Raw genomic sequence first — 17,784 nt, 5'->3', positions numbered from 1 at the left:
TTTTTTTTTTTTTTAATTTGGTAAGGCTTCATTCTGCTCCCTTTAAGTAGCACCAACCATCAGGTCATCACAGAAAGTGAATGATATCCAGAGACTGTGTAAAAGGACAGGTAAAAAAAAAAAAGTGTGCATGCATACAACTTCCATAAACAGTATTTGTTATCTTGTCAAAAAAGATTAAGCAAATACTAAGCTTCAGGTTTTTTACTCTTTCTATTTACTACTTCTAGAGAGAGAACACTGAAGTTATTAATACATTATTATTTAATAAAACCCTCACAAACTAAAAAGCATTAATTATAGCACATCCAGGCTTCTATTATCTTTTTCAGCTCTTTTGGTTCAGAAAGCAAAAGGTATGTCTTACCAGCTGACCAATCCGATCCAGGTTATCCAGGAAGTATTTCACCGATTCACCCTGTGGAAAAGGAAAGAGATGGGAACTAAGCTTGTTTCTAGGACAGCAAATCCAACTGAACTGTATCACCTTTTCACTTTCCAACATGCACTGAGGTCTAACAGAGCAGTATCCCAGGTGGAAGCTTGGACAACATCCCGATACGCTTCAGGAGCTGGAACAGCAGAAGTACAATATAGCCTAATTCACGTAAACTGCTGATCATGAAGTAGAGCTGCCATAATATACTACTGACATGTAGGTAAGGTAGTATTTCTTCTAAAAGCAATTCTGTCTTAGTTCTAGAAAAATCAAAGTTGATTAGAGATCTGAATAAATGCTCAAATTATCTAGTAAATCTTTACAATAAAAGGGAAGTATTACTGAAGTCAGTCCTTTGGTTTAAAGAATTAGGCTTTTTCCCTTTGTATGACAAACACCATTAACTGACACTGGGTGGGAGCAAAAATTAAGCACATTTGTAAGAAACCAACGTATTTTGTTCAAAATTTGTAACAATGAGCAAGACCATATCCTAGACTGGTTGGCATATCTTTAGAAAAAGGAAAGATTTAAGTCATCCACAATTTGTGATAATTTAAGCTAGACTTGTTTGTCAAAGAAAGGAAAGGAACGTTCTGAAGGACTTTCTCTTCTAGAGATTGTTTCCCTTTTAGGCTCAAGAGTTATAATAATGGATTTGCTAATTTCATGCAAAATCCTTCAGCAGTTATATTGAGAAGAACATAGGCAATGTTTAGAAAGAAAATTTATTCATGTTCTGAAAATGGGCAAGGGAAGTTTTGTGAGGGTTTCCATTGTGGTGTTTGTTTGGGTTTTTTTGTGTTTGCTTTTTTTTTTTTTTTTTTTTTTTAAACAAGCTTCCCAGCTTCCCCATGTATCACACTCAAATCAAGTGCCACTTCACACTTGTGGACAGAAGCAGCCCTGCACATACTTTTTAGAAGTAATAAAACTGTTTCCACATAGATGCAAACTTTACTTCTGGAGTAAAACTATCTTTGGCAGAAGTCCATTCTCCTTCAAACACTTCCCTTTCTTCAGATTAAGATGATCTGTTCAGTAAGAAAGTGTTCCTTGTTGTTTAGGACATGTGTTTTGCAGTTGTATCCATGTCATAAGAACGGTAAAATGGTAAATCTTGCTGTCTTTTAATAATATTAGGCATCAAAAGACATTACATACATCACAGATCAGGGCTGTGTCAGTAATGACCAAGCTGACAGTAGGTACCTTCACCAAGTCACTAATTCAGAATGAGAACACTCCCAAAATACCATCTCAGATTTCAACAGCAATATAAATTCTTAAACCATATGTTCTCCTCTACACCATAGGCTTGAGACAGCAGAATAGAATTATTCTCCTCCAGTGCAACTGTGAACAGATGGCAACACAACAGTTCACTCTGAAAAATCAGACTGGAGGTCTGAGGATTCAGTGTACTGTACAAGTACATACTTTCAGCATAAGGTATAGACAAAAAGGAGCTGTAGTTTATTATTCCTTAACATTTTAAACTGGAAGTGTCTTTTCTTAAAGGAGAAAGAACAATTTGCAAAAACCAACCATGTACTGCAGAAGATTTACAGTGGATTGCTAGCAGAAAAAATTGCTTTTGGGGGGTGGGGGGGAGGTATCCAAAGAACAATTGCTCTAAGAACTTCCTTACAATCATGAATTTTCATAAGGTGAAAGTAATTTCCTGTATTTTTTGGCACTCTGTTGGATCAGAAGAGATATCGCAGACCACATGAATAAGACAAAAGGTCTTCCTGTACAGCATTAGTCATATTTAGGAGATGGAAGAACACAAAAAGAAAAGGTTCCTGAAGCTACAAAAAACCATTCGCCACCTATTGTGTTTTGTCCTACACAATGCCTTTAGATGTACAATGATGCTGCAAACTGGCTGTCTCTGATACAACTTGTTCCTATTTTCTAACCAGCTGCTTTACGTGTCCTTGCCTTGTCCATACACCCTCCCACGCTGAGAGCAGGAAACAGCTGTACAGATGTAAACTGCTGGAACACACAGTGGGTTTACCTGATTTACAGCTTCTACCTCCCGTTTCCTGCCCCACGCATCAATTAGTTTAACATTTTGCGCATTTATAAGAAGGTTAGAAAATAACCCGATTAATTAAAAAAATATACATTCATTTCTGGAGTGATTTAGGGAGACTAGACTTCTCTAGTTTCTTATACAGCTCTTCAGAACACTGCAATTGTGCCAAATAATTCCGGGAAATTTTAAGCAGCAATTGCAAAACACTTGGATAGCTGGGTAATCAAGTCAGGTTGCTGGAACAGGTGTGAACACCATATGCATGGTCTGACAGATCTGAAGATGTCTGAATATTCTCCTCTAGCACAGAATTCAAAGACATCCAGTACTTAAGTCAGAATATCTGTTTCCAGTCAAAACAACAAATCCCCAACAAGCTCCAGAGAGTCTGAAGTTAAGAAAAGCTCAAATCATTAAAGCACACAAAACTGAAGGGAGGAGAAAAAAAAAAAAACCCCAAACCCAAGAAAATCCCCAAACCCATAAACCAACCCAAACCCACACCACGTGCTCAACCTCCCCTACTTTACCAATCATTCCCTGATCCTGTGTTATGACCCATGGAAGTGAAGTGCGGATTCAGTTCCTGTTCCAAAAGACTTCAAGTAACCTTGCTCTACAACTTACTCCGATTCATAGAAAACTTGGTTGCTTCTGGGAGACTTGTAGGGTATTTCAGTTCATAGAGCAGGCAGCACAGAACAGCTGCAGACAGCACCAACTGACCTGATGAATAACTTGTAATGTATTTAAATAAGGAAAATATGGAAACTCCAGGTGTTAGGACTGTTTTGTATTAGTATTTTTAATCAGAACAATTGTATTAACTGAACACTACTTCATCTTTTGATTTTTTCCTTGTCATCCAGGGTAGATAAATAGCAATATTAATTAGATCTAGAAGTCAAATTTATTTAGCTTTATATCAAGCTGCACTTGACTGCAATTTTGAATTCCATTGATAAATAATTATTTATGCAAAGCTAGCTCATGCTTTGGGTATTATACACACATACAAACAAATATACATATTTGTGTGTGTATATATATATGTATGCATATAAAAATACACACATGCAAAGAGTTTATTAATTGTCCATCAAGGTAGGTTTTCTATTGAAGGCGAATTATTATCAAAAAGTATTAGCTTGCCCCTCTCATGCTGAACTATTTTTTCTCTTGAAGACACTGGCCATAAATGAAGTGCTGTGGCATTTTCAAAGCAAGTTCTTAACGTTTCTCCAATGTCATTTAGCATTCAACTATATTCAGAAGCTGGCTTAGTACTTCACATGCTCTCCTTTTCCAGATTTTAGCCAGTTATTTCTGCTTCACTAGCAAGACTTCCTATGGAAGTGGCAGCAAGTATTTGCAATTGATTCATCAGATACCAAAAATATCTTCATGCAGACTGACAACTTCAATGGCACTATTTTAATAGTTCTAGTGAAAAAAAAATTAAACCACTTATTTTGTACATTGCAATCTATTTTGAACTATGCTTGCAAGCAGCAAAATAGAAATGAAAGCCAAAGTTATTTATACTATATTTAAATATCTAAAGATAATCACATCATGGTGTGTTCACTTAAATAAAAAAGGTCCAGGTCAGATGTGTCAATCTTTTACAGACTGGTGTGTCAAGAAAAACTGTGGTAGCTCAAAAAACTTCCTCAGATCAACTATATACACAGAAGATTGTTGAGCTTCTGTATTTTCAGATTTAAATAGACTCAAATCTTCTATTTCCCTGTTAGTACACTATTTCCATTTAAAAAAATATTTTAACAAGATTAATAAATAATATTCTTAAGGTCTGAAGGACATTGTTTCATTCCAACCATCACAGTACTTGGATACAAAGCTCCACTCTGTCACAGTCACAGCAAAAGTATGTCAGTGAAGCATGTCTGTACTGACATTATTTTTTATTTTTAACTAACAGTCTATTAGTATATTTCACATTTGAAAGTTGTATCAACAAAGCCTGAGATGACCATCATTTTTTTTTCCACCCTCCATGCTAATAAATCAAGATGTCGAAATGCTGTCTTCCATCCATGCCCATGTTTTCCAGGACAGTGGTGGGGGAGTGAAGAGTGACCTCCGAGTTATGAATTTTACACAATTCAGCTACTCCTTTTTAGTACACCAGAACATAGTATAGACCATTAGTCTTCCTTAACTTCTTGTTCATCACACCAGAGTTACCACAAACGGTTGGATGACTCATTCTCTCACTGCTAATCTCTCCTCCCTCTGCAATACATATCCTCTGAGTAACAGTTTTGCCAACTGGGACCAAGTGAAGGAATAAGAGATGCTGTTCCCATTGTTCATTAGGATGAGTCACTGCACATCTGGGAACTGGGAGAATCAAGAAACACAAGCAGAAGGTCTAAAATGAGCCCACAAGTTCCACAATGCAGCAACACTGCTAGATTATTTTTTTAGATTTTTTTTTAAACTGCCTTATCTGCAGTATAAAGTTTGGTGAAGACAGAGAAAACAGCACAATTTGCTTAAAAACTCACTAGTGGAAGAGAAAGGAAGGAAAAGTAACATGTGAACATATACTCTTGCTTCCCAAAATAGTGCTCTAAAACTCTTCTTTTACATGACAGATTATTTTGAACACAGCATTCTCAAGGGGCAAAACCCACAAAATTAAGAAGTTTTTATTCTATATATTTTGTACTATATGAATGTCATCTTAACATTAGCTCCAAATAAGTCACCATAAAAATAGCTAATTGAATTTAATGTCTCTGTCCCTTCAGGCTAGGTTCATAGCACATAAGAAATCTCCACACAGGAATATTGTAACAAATTTGGCATCACTTCCTTTGCCATTGATAGCCTTGTTGCAAAAAGCAAGCAGAAAACACTCGGGCAGAGTTCCCAAGCAATATTCATTTCATGAAAATAATGCACAACAGATTGTATGTAGATTGCTTTAAAATATCCACAGAAACTCAGTAATAAGAAATGTTCCGCAAGGCTAGAATTTATCAACTTGTCACTTTAACCCTCAGACAGTTATTCAAAGTGACAGTTGGTCAAATCATAAATGACAGTGAAACATCCTATTGTGCAGTTCCCTCAAAGACAGGCTCATTTCAAACTTTTCCTTCTGAAAAGCAGTCCCTCTAAATTCTGCTCTGAACTAAAAGACTTGAAAGGGGACCCTCTGTTCCAAATTGGCTTTTTTCCTTTCCTTGTCCCAAGGCCTTTTTGACATAACATTAATTCAGCCCTTCCTGATCATTCTGTCTCTAGCTGCTAAATTTAGAGTGCACAATTTAAGGTAGACCTATCAGTCTTGGCTTGTTTCAGATGATGAATTAAACCACACAGGAAGGAAATGTTATACTTTAAGGAAGCATGTAACAAATCTAACAAGATTCCCACAAATACAGCAAAACATGTGGAGGAACGGATGCTGTAACTACCTACCACAAACTGCAGCTGAATCTGCAAGGTGAAAGCAACAGTGACGTGAACAGATGAACAGCAGTGTTTGTATCCTACTTTCCATTCAGGACTTCTACAACATTCAGCACCAGGGCTAAGAAACTCAGAGAAAATCCAGGAGACCCCATGAAAGAAATGTGGGAATTTCCCAGCCTTTACCCTCTGAGATCTCAGATACATGAGTGGGATGGACTCAAAGCATTCATACCCAATTTTATCCAAAGCAGGCCTTTATATAAGGTACCAGTCCATTAGGACTGCCAGAGATAACGTAATGACAGAATGCAACACTAACGCTAACTTGCAAGTGAAATCACTGTTTTTCAGACAACTACTGAGATCTCATTTCTTTCAAGTTTCCTGGGATGTCAATCACCTGTTGACTGTAAGAGGTTTGAATGTTACCATTTCAGATGTTTCATAAAAGCAAGATATTCAAACCAGAGGCCCAAGGGAAAAGCAAGGTTACAAGCACAGAAATAGGATAAAATATCCAGGAGACTAGCATTTGAGAATGTTGGAGACATTAGATCAGGCAAGTTTTTGGGTGTTGAGATTAAAAATGAGATTAGAACCCAAAACCTCACCAGCAAAGAGGAAATGCTTTCCTTAGTGAGACCTACTGGATACAACAAGCAGGTTAACATCCTGTCACCATAACACATGCATCCTTTGGAAGTGAGCATGCCGACCCAGCTCTGTGTCCCTCACCCTGGTTTTTGTCCAAGGAGAATAGCAGTCCTTTACAAACTCTGAAGTCCCAGGGTTAAAATTCTCATGAGGGGCAACCATAAACAAACACCACCTCTCCAAGCCTGCAGGCTCTTCTAACAGATTACTTCCAAATCTGCACTTCTATTCAGCCTCACTGGTAACAGGACATGGATTTACTACAGCCAAAAGCGTGTTCTCTTCTTTGTGACAGCTCATGAATGAAGTATTATTTCACAAGGAGATAAGCAAGTCTGTGCTTGTTAGGAATTCACTCAGAAGGATGCTGAAGTAACCTAAATTGTCCCGAAATGCTGATGCCCGTTCTACACCATAATTCTGTTCTACAGATATTCCACATCCTGTCTGGGCACTAAAATTTATTGACTCAAGACAAACATTTTTCATTCAGTCACCAGCTTCAAGGCAGAGACTAACCACTTCTCTGTGTTTAAGCCATACAGAATTCTAACTATCAAATCTCTCTAGTGTTATTTAACTTCCTCCTTAACAACAGACTGAGCTACTGGCTCCCATCCAGCAACTCCAGTGCTTATCCAAGTTGCTGCTATCTGTACCCTACAAACATACCAACTACAAAAAAGTATCATTTAGTTCTAAGCTTCTTCTAAAAACTACCTCTTCTTTCTACTGCCCAGTCACACAGAGTAGGTATCAGATGTTAAAGTTCAAAAATATTATAAAAATTCATTATTTCTAAGCTCAGTATAAACAGGCAATGCAAAAACCTGTTTGTCCAAGTCAGGATGGCTTTCTATAAACTCATCCTACATGACACACCAGCCAAACTGTATGCTTTACAGCACACAGATAAAAATATAAGTGATAAATATTTATTTAATTTTTCCTAAAAGGTCTAGGCTAATCTGAGCTCCCACATCAGTGATAAAATTTGTGGATCCCCGTGACAGAATGAAATACTAGCCTTACAGCTAAGAAACTCTCTTAACAGGAGTAGAGTTCTTGTGGTGAAGGGCAACGCCTACATGTGATAGCTTTTCCCAGCAATTAAATATAGCAACACATTCCCAAAGAAAGGAAAAAAAAAAAAAGGAAAGTTGCAAGGAAAAAGAAAAGTTACATTTTTTCCCTGAAATTCTAGGTGTTTCTACATCAACAGGATGTAGATGAGAAATGACTTGATGCTATGTTAACAAGTCGGTCCATTTGTCTCAAATATGTACACTAGCAACAGTGCCTCAAGGAGGAAAGGAATTTTCTGTTCAAAGACTAAGGCAGGCTCATCCCACACTGTAAGCTTCAAGAAACATTAACAAGAATTTCTGCTGTTTTGATTTTACTCCTACTTACTCTGTCTTCATCACTGCTATTCTTGCTTCACAGATTTGCAGTAACTGGAAGAAAAGCAAGTGCAAACAGCAGAGAAAACAGTACTGGCCACAAACAAAACAAAGATGCACAGTGCAATACAAAAGGGTTAAATTATAGCTTTTGCTTAAAAAAATTAATAAAAATCCTTAACCAGATAGACTTCCACATTAGCTACAGTGATTTAGCATTTCCTAGCCCTCACTGACTAGCAGCTAGCAAGATTCAGGTAGATGCAAGGAGATATATACTCAATTCATGTGGAAGAATCAATAAAAAAAGTCTGATTACTGTATCCAACATCAGCAGTGTGCCCAGCTCACACACCCATCCTGACACGAGTCGACGACAGACCTAGTCATAAGCATCCCACGAAAGGATTCCTTCCTGTTTCCCTGCCAACTGTCTAAGCAAATACATTGTCTAAAATTGCTGCCAGAACCCTTTCATCTCAAATACCGGAGGTTCTCTGTGAAGTCGAAAGAACGCATGCCAGCTCAACTTCTCATTCCAAGCACAGTCAGCTAAAACGCAGCACAAGAGAAGGCAACTGAAAGCAGCAGTCTTGCCACTGTTAAAAGAAAGTTCCAAGCTGTAAATGGAAGGATGGATCCAAGATTCTGGCCAATTGCTAACAAATTATCCCATTTATTCTCAGTGGGCAGCTGCCATGAAAAAATGGGCACTTCGAACTAACACATCAGAATTTAGAAGCAACTGGATGTCTTTACAAGTCACCAGGACCAGTGCACAATCACTTTATTATGTGACCCTAGTCCCATGCTTTGTTTTCAGCAGCTCAGTATGCAAACCTGAAACTTGCTTTGTTTACAGAAGACATCTGCAGAACTAGAATAGACATTGACAAAAAAACCCAAACCAAACAAACTTTACTTTATGAATCAATCTAGTCAGCAGTGCTGACTATCTGATCAAGACTGAATCACAAGTTTACCAGTGAGTTTCCCTTTCAAATCTTATCAGATCAAGGGATGGGAAACAAGTGTCTTAGATCCTGTGGGCTGAAAAAACAGCTAACACCAGACATGAGAGAATGTTGAGCTCGGACTTTTCCATGGCAGGTGGCCAGCTGGAAAGCTAAGTAACTTCAATGCATTTACAATAGGCATAACCTTGAGTATCTCACAGAACCATGCTTCCTACTCCACTTCTGCAACAAATGCTTTGGTGCAGCGTCCTAACGCTCCACTTTGTGTGGAGACATCAGCTCTGACACGTCTTACTTAAATTTCTCTATGTATGCTGCTAAAAGGTGACTGTAAGAATTGGAAAGTATCATTTATCCCCCACACTTAGTTAAAAAATTCTTTCAAAAAAGTATTTCTCATTTTGTCTATCTACACAACCAAGAAATTTCTAGACGTGAGCAGACTATAATGATGGTCTTGCAAGATTCAGAAAGCTGCTCGGTATTTGAAAGCTAGGTTTTAGGTGGAAATCACACTAAGGTGAAAAGCCAGTTAAGTCTTAAATAGCACACGAGTGCAACTAACAGTTTGATTCCTATAAAACCAAGTGTATGGGTAGTAGGGAGCAGAAAAAGAAAAAATTCAACCTTGCTTACATTAGTCTGAAGATTTTCACCATGCCCATTACCTCAGTACTCAGCAGGCTCACTACACAGAACACAAGGCTTGCAAGTCTGAGTGACTCAAGCCAGTTTCCAGTCTGATTTTCAAAACACACTTGCCCTAGAAAAAACTCACTCCTTTTTTAATAACAGCTTGGGCTTTATTAATTCTAAGAGACTGACCAACTTTGAACTATGAAGTGCACCATTTCTGTCAGCTTTTAAATTCTCAAATCAGTGGAATTTCATCATGTATACTAGGTTGCTCTCAGCACTGAGAAGCCACTCACATCTCATGTTCGCCCACTTACACAGAGATTGGTATTGCCTGCTACAAAGTCTGACCTTTACATGCACCTGTAAATCCGCTGGATCACTAGTGATCGAGCTGTCTCATGTCATATGCCAAAAGCATTTATTTCATTGGTTGAGTACAGCTGCACTTGGGGTCTGTGAGAGAGGGTTTCACCGAAGAAGTGACCTCATCTCTTCTGCTTCACTGCCAGTGGCAACACCACATGCTGAGTCCAGCACATGAGTGACAATGAACCTCAAACAACCTTTGGTGATCTGAAATCACTTCAGTTTCCACTCACAATCAAGTCAAGTTTTCTCTGTGATCTGATTTAGTCATTATCTCAAAACAATTTTTATTTATTCACATCCAGTCACAACAAATCAATTATTCCAAATACTCTCACCCCTACTGAAGGTTGTTTAAGCATGACAAGGGGAAGGTCTTCCAAATTTGCACTTAAACCTTAGCGCTATTGACACTTTAGCGTGAAGATTTCAAGTAACCTACACTTCTTTTTATTCCTTTGCAGAATTTGTTCTCTTTCAAAACATTCAAGATTCTTTTCCTGCATTTTTCATTTCAATCCATTCCATCACACAACTCACATCGTTACTTTCACTTACAAAACCAAAATTGGAATGGATTTACCTAAGCTGAAAGTTAAAGCTTGTTCAGGTATTGATTCGCTAAAGGATCAAACATCCCCGATTGAAGACTCACAAGGTGAGATGGGATTGGTAACTGCATGAACAGTAGCAGTATTTATGTGCAACTCCATCCTATTTTCATATACACCTACAGCCAAGTCCTTTGACACGGTCCTCAATCTTTATAAAGCTATTATCTTAAAGCTCAGGCTTATTAGAAATGACTTACCATGGAGGAAAATAAGCCCACAAGTAATGCTGAAGTCTTGTATCAAATGGAAAGTTTTATTTTTAATCACCCTCATGTGCAACTGTTTTATAATTTATAAATTAAGCACTATAAGCATCTGAAAACAAATCTAAAGATGAAATAAGTGATTTGAAATAAGTGACTTGGATTCTATTCTTAAGGCTTCATCTACACATGTAAATTAATCAAGCCACAGTGGAAACCGAAGTGGGTTTAACGAACTTCTACAAGCTCTGGAGCAGACCAGCCTGTAAAAAAAAAATATTAAAAAAATATTCCTTATTAAAGCCCCACTCACATCCTACTGAGCTGCAGAGAGGGAAACAGTCCAGCCACGCGGACAGCCATCTGACCTCCTTGCAACCTAGAATGCATGTGCTGGACTGGCAGAAAGACAACAGAAAAACAGTACGTAGTAGGGTCGTTCTTCTGCCTCCTGGCCACATCTAACATCACTACTGATCCAGTACTGTACTCTGACCAAACTGAAACTAGATGGATCAAAGTCTTAAATATGCATAATTCAGAGATGGAATTAAATGGGAAAGAGTTCCATCAATAACCCACTATTTTTTCAGTTTGAGATTTTACTGAGTTTTCCAAAGTAGAATTAAGTGAGTATCAAGGAAAGCAAGTCAAATTAAGAGGCTTTGGGGGTGGGGTGGAGAGCAGACCTTCTAAGGACAAACACCAACAGTTTGTTCGGGAGTAAAGCCAAGTGAAGCACAAGTCTGCCACAGTCTGAACTGCAGGAATCTGTGTTGTATACAGAGGAGACATTTGAAAGGTGTCAGTAAATTACTTCTCGGAGAAACATGTTTTCCACTTTCTCAAACAGAAAATCTTGCATGATGTTTCCAAGAAGTTTTCCTCCCCTCCCCCAAATACTAGAGTCAATAATAGAGCAAAACAGGTTTACTCCACAGAGCTGCTTTAAGCACAGCTGCAAACTAATGAGAAGGTGCAGACCATGCTGCCTGCTGCCTTCGTAAGATAAAGCCTTCCCAGCTAGGGCAGGTTCAGGAAAAGGAACACTAGAGTACTGAGCTAACCTTACCGTCTGCTTTGAGGAGAGAGCCTAACAGCTCTGCTCTTTCCATTAGTGTTCCATTACCAGCTGGTTGGTTTGTGGCAGTGTGGAACCTCCAGAGATTTTCTGTAACAGTATCATGTTCAGATGCATCCTTAAGTCACCTATCTATGAAAACCTCCGCTGCTGCACAGCTATCATTTCACATAAACTCAGAAGTAAAATACTGTGTTTCTTCCCTCCCTCTGCTCACCTCCTCCTCCTCTACACTCAATACCTGTGAAATGGAGCCTTCACTTTGAACAGTATGCAAACGCTTCAGTCACTCTAATAACTTGGAACACAATCATTTCAAAAACTAAACAGCATCCTCAAGGTACAGGAATCTAATTTTCGCATCAGGAAAGATTTATGGAGGTAAGGAACCATTGCTTGGATGAAAAATCAGCAAGATAAAGACACTGCCATCGTTCCTTGGCAAGCACTAAGTGATCACTTGCATTGCCAGCTGCTTGTTCCTTCACCAGCACCACAAGCACGTCACTACCTTGGCTGTGCCTACAATCAGTCATAGGGTTGCACTCTGCCTCAGATGAAATTTGCAATTTACAGCAGAGCTCCCCAAAAAATAGTTGTGCCAACATAAGCAAGACCATAATGCAAAGCAGAACTCCTTAAACCACCATTTCCTATTGCTCACCGTGATTACTCTATCACAGAACCACAGCCCAATTTAAGCTCTCTGCTTGCACAACACATTGAGCAAAACACTCAAAGTTTTAAGTCACAGCAGGCTTGTCAGGGAGACAGCAGAAGAAAAGTAGGTTAAATATGATGACAATCTTTTCAATAAGTCATTGCAACAGGATCAAGATTTGGATGGCTAGTAGAATACAACTTGGCCAACTGGGCAAGCTATTACCTATCCTACCTGCATTTTTCTTTTCAGCTTTCTGCCAGGTCCTGTCCTCTAAAGAACGTAGGCTCCTTAAAGAGAACAGACGCTTGAAGTTGTTCTTAACTTGTCACACTGGCAGTGAATTGTGTTTAAGTATAAAAATCCAGCAGATAGGCCAGTAAGATCTCATAAAAACAGACCTAGTTTTGAATGTTTTGCCTACTTGTTCATCTGTGCTTGTTACTTGTTCTTGATCATACATAGCTTACTGTAAACTAGGATATTCAGGAAAGCTTGAAAGCATTCATTACCCATTATCCTATTAAATTCAGTGGCCCCTTTGAAAAATCCAAGCCTTAGCCTCTTACTGTTATTCCTCAAGGGAGTATTTTAGAGAATTTTGAAGGACACCGAGATCACCCTTGCTCACTGTTCTAATTCTACGTGGAGAGGACAAGGTCTGGTACCTATATGAAAGCACACTGAATTACTACAGAGAACATACAAACAGAGGTGCAGAAGGCTGACTTTTAAAACTGGAACTTTCTGAAGTGCATTGTCAGCACTGCTTTTCTGAGCACAGAGTGAGCCATGTCAGGGAGATCGGCTTAACAAAACCATTCACCTCTTCTTTTGCAGTGTGGTGTGTCCCACCCCAGTCTCTCCCTGCCCCCAATTTCCTAAACCCAGCCACAGAGTCAGAAAACTGCTAATATAGCACAGAGCAAGTAGCTGGAGCCCTCTTTTCTTCTACACAGCTAAGCCAGTCCTTGTTTAATCCTGAAGTAGCACATATAGCTTTAATACACCAAAACCTTCAAAAAGCCTTATGATGGTAACACAAACATAAAAAGTCTCCATTTCAGCTGTATCTTTGAGACCGAAGGGTTGAAACGAGGCTGGGAAGTGGACCCCTTCCACTAAAAACAACGTTCTTTGCTTCTTTTAAGTCAGATAAGTATTAACATATACATTTCTGCATACTGCAGGGATTTTGTTGCAACTAGAATACAAGTTGTCCTCATGCTACCACAGTTTTACCCTATGCATATTACTTAATATATGAGCTCTCCCTTGCTTCCACCGAATTTCAGTAGGAACTCTTTGTTAGACTCCCTTAGTCATACAAAAATACCTTTAAATGTAGTTAACTTGCTCCAATTTCTAGAATACATTCTCATCACCAGGAATCTCCATGGAGATACAGCTGGCAATTTTGAAGTCTCTTGAATTATTGAAATCCATTAGAAACTTTCTGAACATGAAGTTAAACAGTAAAATCAAAAGCTAAAGGCTGCTCACTGGGTAGGATCTGTCTCTGCTCAGAACTTCCCTGCACACTAGAAAGGGATAAAGAGATTACTCCAGTGGTTTTAGCTGCAGTTGGGTACTGGCTCAGACAGCCTGAACTGAAAGTTTCCTTCCTTGTTTCTCACAGCATGTGCCAGCATTTCTTGATGGGAATGCAAAGATTAATTACAGCTGTACTTGCTCTGAACAAATCCTTATATTCAATACAGTCCTGCAAGATTTAGAGTAGCACTAATTAGGGCTTAGAACAACAATTCTGCAAAGACAGACATACTGCGTATTTTTTCTAATTATTTTATGCATAATAAAATTAAAGCTTCTTTCCAGAAGCAGGGTGGCATTTATTCTCGAGAGTTGGGAGCCAAAAGGGCTTTTCCAGTCTAAGAACATTAGATTTTGCGTTTCAGTGCTATTGCTGAAAGGTAAAACGTCAAACTATAACCGCTACTACAGGCATACAGAGAGAGAGGCAAAGATGACTACAGTATTTATTCCATAGATCTGTTGAGACACCCAGACAGTTCTCTGATGGGCTCAATTACTAAGAGGTGAAGACAAAAAAATATTTGTTCTTAATAAAATGCACATGAGTAGAAAGAAATCTTTCAACCAAAAAAATGGAAATCACTAGGCAAGATGCAAATTCTTGTAATGAATTTTCAGCATGGGAGCTGTATCTATGAAGTTGTTTCTCTCATTCACCTTAACCACACCAAAAATACAGTCAAGATTTATTGGCATCTAAGGGCCAAAAAGCAAAAGTTCCTACAGGCAGCCTTACACAGTGCCATAAAAATACAAGGCTTTTTAATCTACTCCAAGAACCTAAAGTTAAAAAGTAGGACCACACAAAGCCTGAATTTCAACCTTTTGATATCCATAGACAGCAGGGTGTTAATAAGGTACATTATAGTACTTCATGTTTTACAGACTTTAAATTTGCCTGGAGTTTTTGATGTTTAAATAAAAAAAGGAAAAACTGTAGAGTGCTACACAGACTACCAGAAGAGCCAGTAGCACAGCTCTTTTTATTCTGCATCTGTCTCAGTTCCCATATGGTAGGCATATCAATTTCTTGTTATCCTCTTATTTATTATGTATGATCTGCTCATTACTTTCCAACTTATCCTCCCAATTCCATGCAGGCTACATTTCATCCAGCTGTTACATTCTGTCATAACCTAAGGCCAGTAGCAATTCATGGCAGGAATCCTTTTATTTTTCCACAAAGCATTTAGCACAGACAGCTTTAATGCTTGGTTGAGACTTCAGGTAGGTACTGTAATAAATTGCTATTCTAACACTTTTCCATTTTGCACTGTTTTGAAAAGGTCATAATTCATGACCTTTCTGGTCTTCGTTATTTCTTTCCAATAGCAGAAAGTATTTAATAACAGCTAATAACCATTTTACCCATCACACAACTTTCTACGGATGGTTCTGCTTGAGAGAATGGCTTCTGTCATTGAGAAAATACATCATGCAAGTGGATTTTGCTAGAATTCAAAATTACGTGCAGTGTAAAATGATTTATGACCTTCGATTCTCTACACGGCTTTGAATCCAACCTACCTTAAAAGCAAGTTTTTCTCACCTTTTGCTCGGTGGCACTTAAAGCAAAACTGAGATTATCAAGTGCAGGATTCCTTAGTGTAGGTGACAGACAATATGTTGTGAAGGCATCCTTAACTCTGCCTCCTGCTCCAGCTTAGTCTTGAACTTGAATCTCAGTGACTATCAAGACACACTAGTGCTGGTACAGCCAAACACCATGCTACTCAAGCAGTTCTTCTTGTGGCAGCAGGCCCATTAACATATCTCATTTAGGCATATATTTTTAGAATACTTTATGTTACCTTTCAATTTTTAATAAAACCTAAACCGTAACTCAGTGAGTCTCACCTCCTTTTACAAAATGTCACTGTTGTTTTGAGAGTTCTTACTTGACACTTTGATCTGAAAAAAGTTTTCCTATTTGGTCTTAGAGACAGGATTAGAAGCCAGGGACTCCAACTGCTAATCCTTCCTATTACAGACCAGCTACAATGCTTTGCAGCATTATATTTAAACAAGCAATTAACTTTTTCTGTACAAAGATGAGGCAAACTCCATAACTTGACCATAGACTTCTGAGGTCTTGAGATGAAGAACTAAGAATTTAAATCTTAACCTCAGGCACTTAATTACTGCAATACTGGCATAAAACCTTGCTTAGGTATTTAACTAAAAAAGAAACATCTTCATAACTCACCCTGCTATACGAGTCCAGAGCAGGATATTATTCAAGCTGCACAGATAGTCTGCAAGTTAATGATCTTTTAAGTTAATCATACATTTAATGTCCGATTAAGCCACTGTTTCAGAATTCTAACATAACAAAATCATATTATAACACACTAATAGTTATTTTTATAACAACAACCTGGCAAATGTAAGGGCAGGCAGGTCAAATAGCACTCTCATTCTTTAAGTGTAATAGCTAAATTCAAACAGGCCTATTTACCATCCACAGCTTCAAAACTAGCTTCAAAGAAAATAATTATCTAACATTGTTAGATACAGATGTACTTGACCTTTAGCACTAACACTGTGTAATTAAAAAATATGAAGACTCAGCAACAGCAAACATGTGTTTCTGGTTTGTAGTATTACTGTCAATCCATTGTTTTTAAAAAATTCTCTGGGTCAGAGTGGTATGTCCCATCCAGATCTAGAAAAGAAAAAAATCCACGTGATTTCCCCAGCAGTAATTTAGTTTCACAGGAGTTCTGCAAACTAGGAATACCCAAGCAAAGCTCAAAAGTAACTTGGCAAACAGTTGCTACCTAGCCTCAATTAGTGCATTAAATGGTAATAAGATTTCCTCTGCTGGCACTTTCCCTTGTACACCTCAACGTGGCTATTTCCCTTGTACACCTCAACAGCATTGGTCAAGTCCCAGTAGATTTCACTGATGAAATATGCAAGTTTCACAGCTCTGGGGGAAACAAAAAACCCCAAACTCATCCTTACAGAATAAGCAACATTCATAGTCCCTTGCGTTAGCTCATATTCAAACAGTAGTTTGCAAAAAGAAGAGCTCATTTTTGTGTTATGGCCAGTTGTATAAGCTGGAGTCGATTTGACACTTAGTATTTCCTCAAGAGGAAGTGCACTAGCAAGTGCATGACGTCAGTACCAGGTGCAAGTACTCCTGCATTTCGGGCTGTAGCCTATATGCTGAAAGAAAAGTAAAATGCTTACAGACACATGCCTTTAAGGCTAACTCTATTCTGTCCTTGCATCCTAAAGACAAAATAATCAGTTGGAAACTTTTAATAGGGATCTCTTGAATCCTTAAGTAAACATGCACTGAAGAATTCTGACAAAACAGAGCCCACTCTTGTAGCTTTCATTTAACATGCCACTTCAGAAGTCACCTACTTCTCATGTCAAGTCAGTACTCTGCTGTCCGACCTCTCAGTTCTTCTAGATTTGACTTCCAGAGGCAGACAAAGCCTGCCACATAACCTCCACATGCTACAGCAGCTGATATATAGCCTGACTCCTGATCATCGTACATTACTGCCATACCTAGTGCTTCCATACCAAAATAAAGACATTTAAGCAACAGTTTGTCCACTCTGAATCAAGAATTGGTGCAAATTACTAGTGCCTCACCTCCATACTGCCCAAAATACACAGCTAGCTGCCTATGCAGCTTTGAAGCCATCAGCTCCTTGCATAAAGAGAATGTAG

At 38.4% G+C, this 17,784-nt stretch overlaps 1 protein-coding gene across 2 annotated transcripts in view; it reads right to left on the bottom strand.

The window, feature by feature from the left end:
- Window positions 1-17,784, bottom strand: part of GNA12 (G protein subunit alpha 12) — a 44,714-nt gene that overhangs the window by 7,986 nt on the left and 18,944 nt on the right. For both annotated transcript variants that reach the window (XM_037385368.1, XM_037385369.1), the window contains exon 3: window positions 368-418. In XM_037385368.1, coding sequence (XP_037241265.1) covers window positions 368-418 — 51 coding nt within the window. The remainder of the gene's footprint in view (window positions 1-367; window positions 419-17,784) is intronic.

Source organism: Falco rusticolus, chromosome 4 (assembly GCF_015220075.1).
Source record: "Falco rusticolus isolate bFalRus1 chromosome 4, bFalRus1.pri, whole genome shotgun sequence".
NCBI lineage: Eukaryota > Metazoa > Chordata > Aves > Falconiformes > Falconidae > Falco > Falco rusticolus.
Note: the sequence above shows the minus strand (reverse complement) of the source record. Positions and strands in the feature narration are given on the sequence as shown.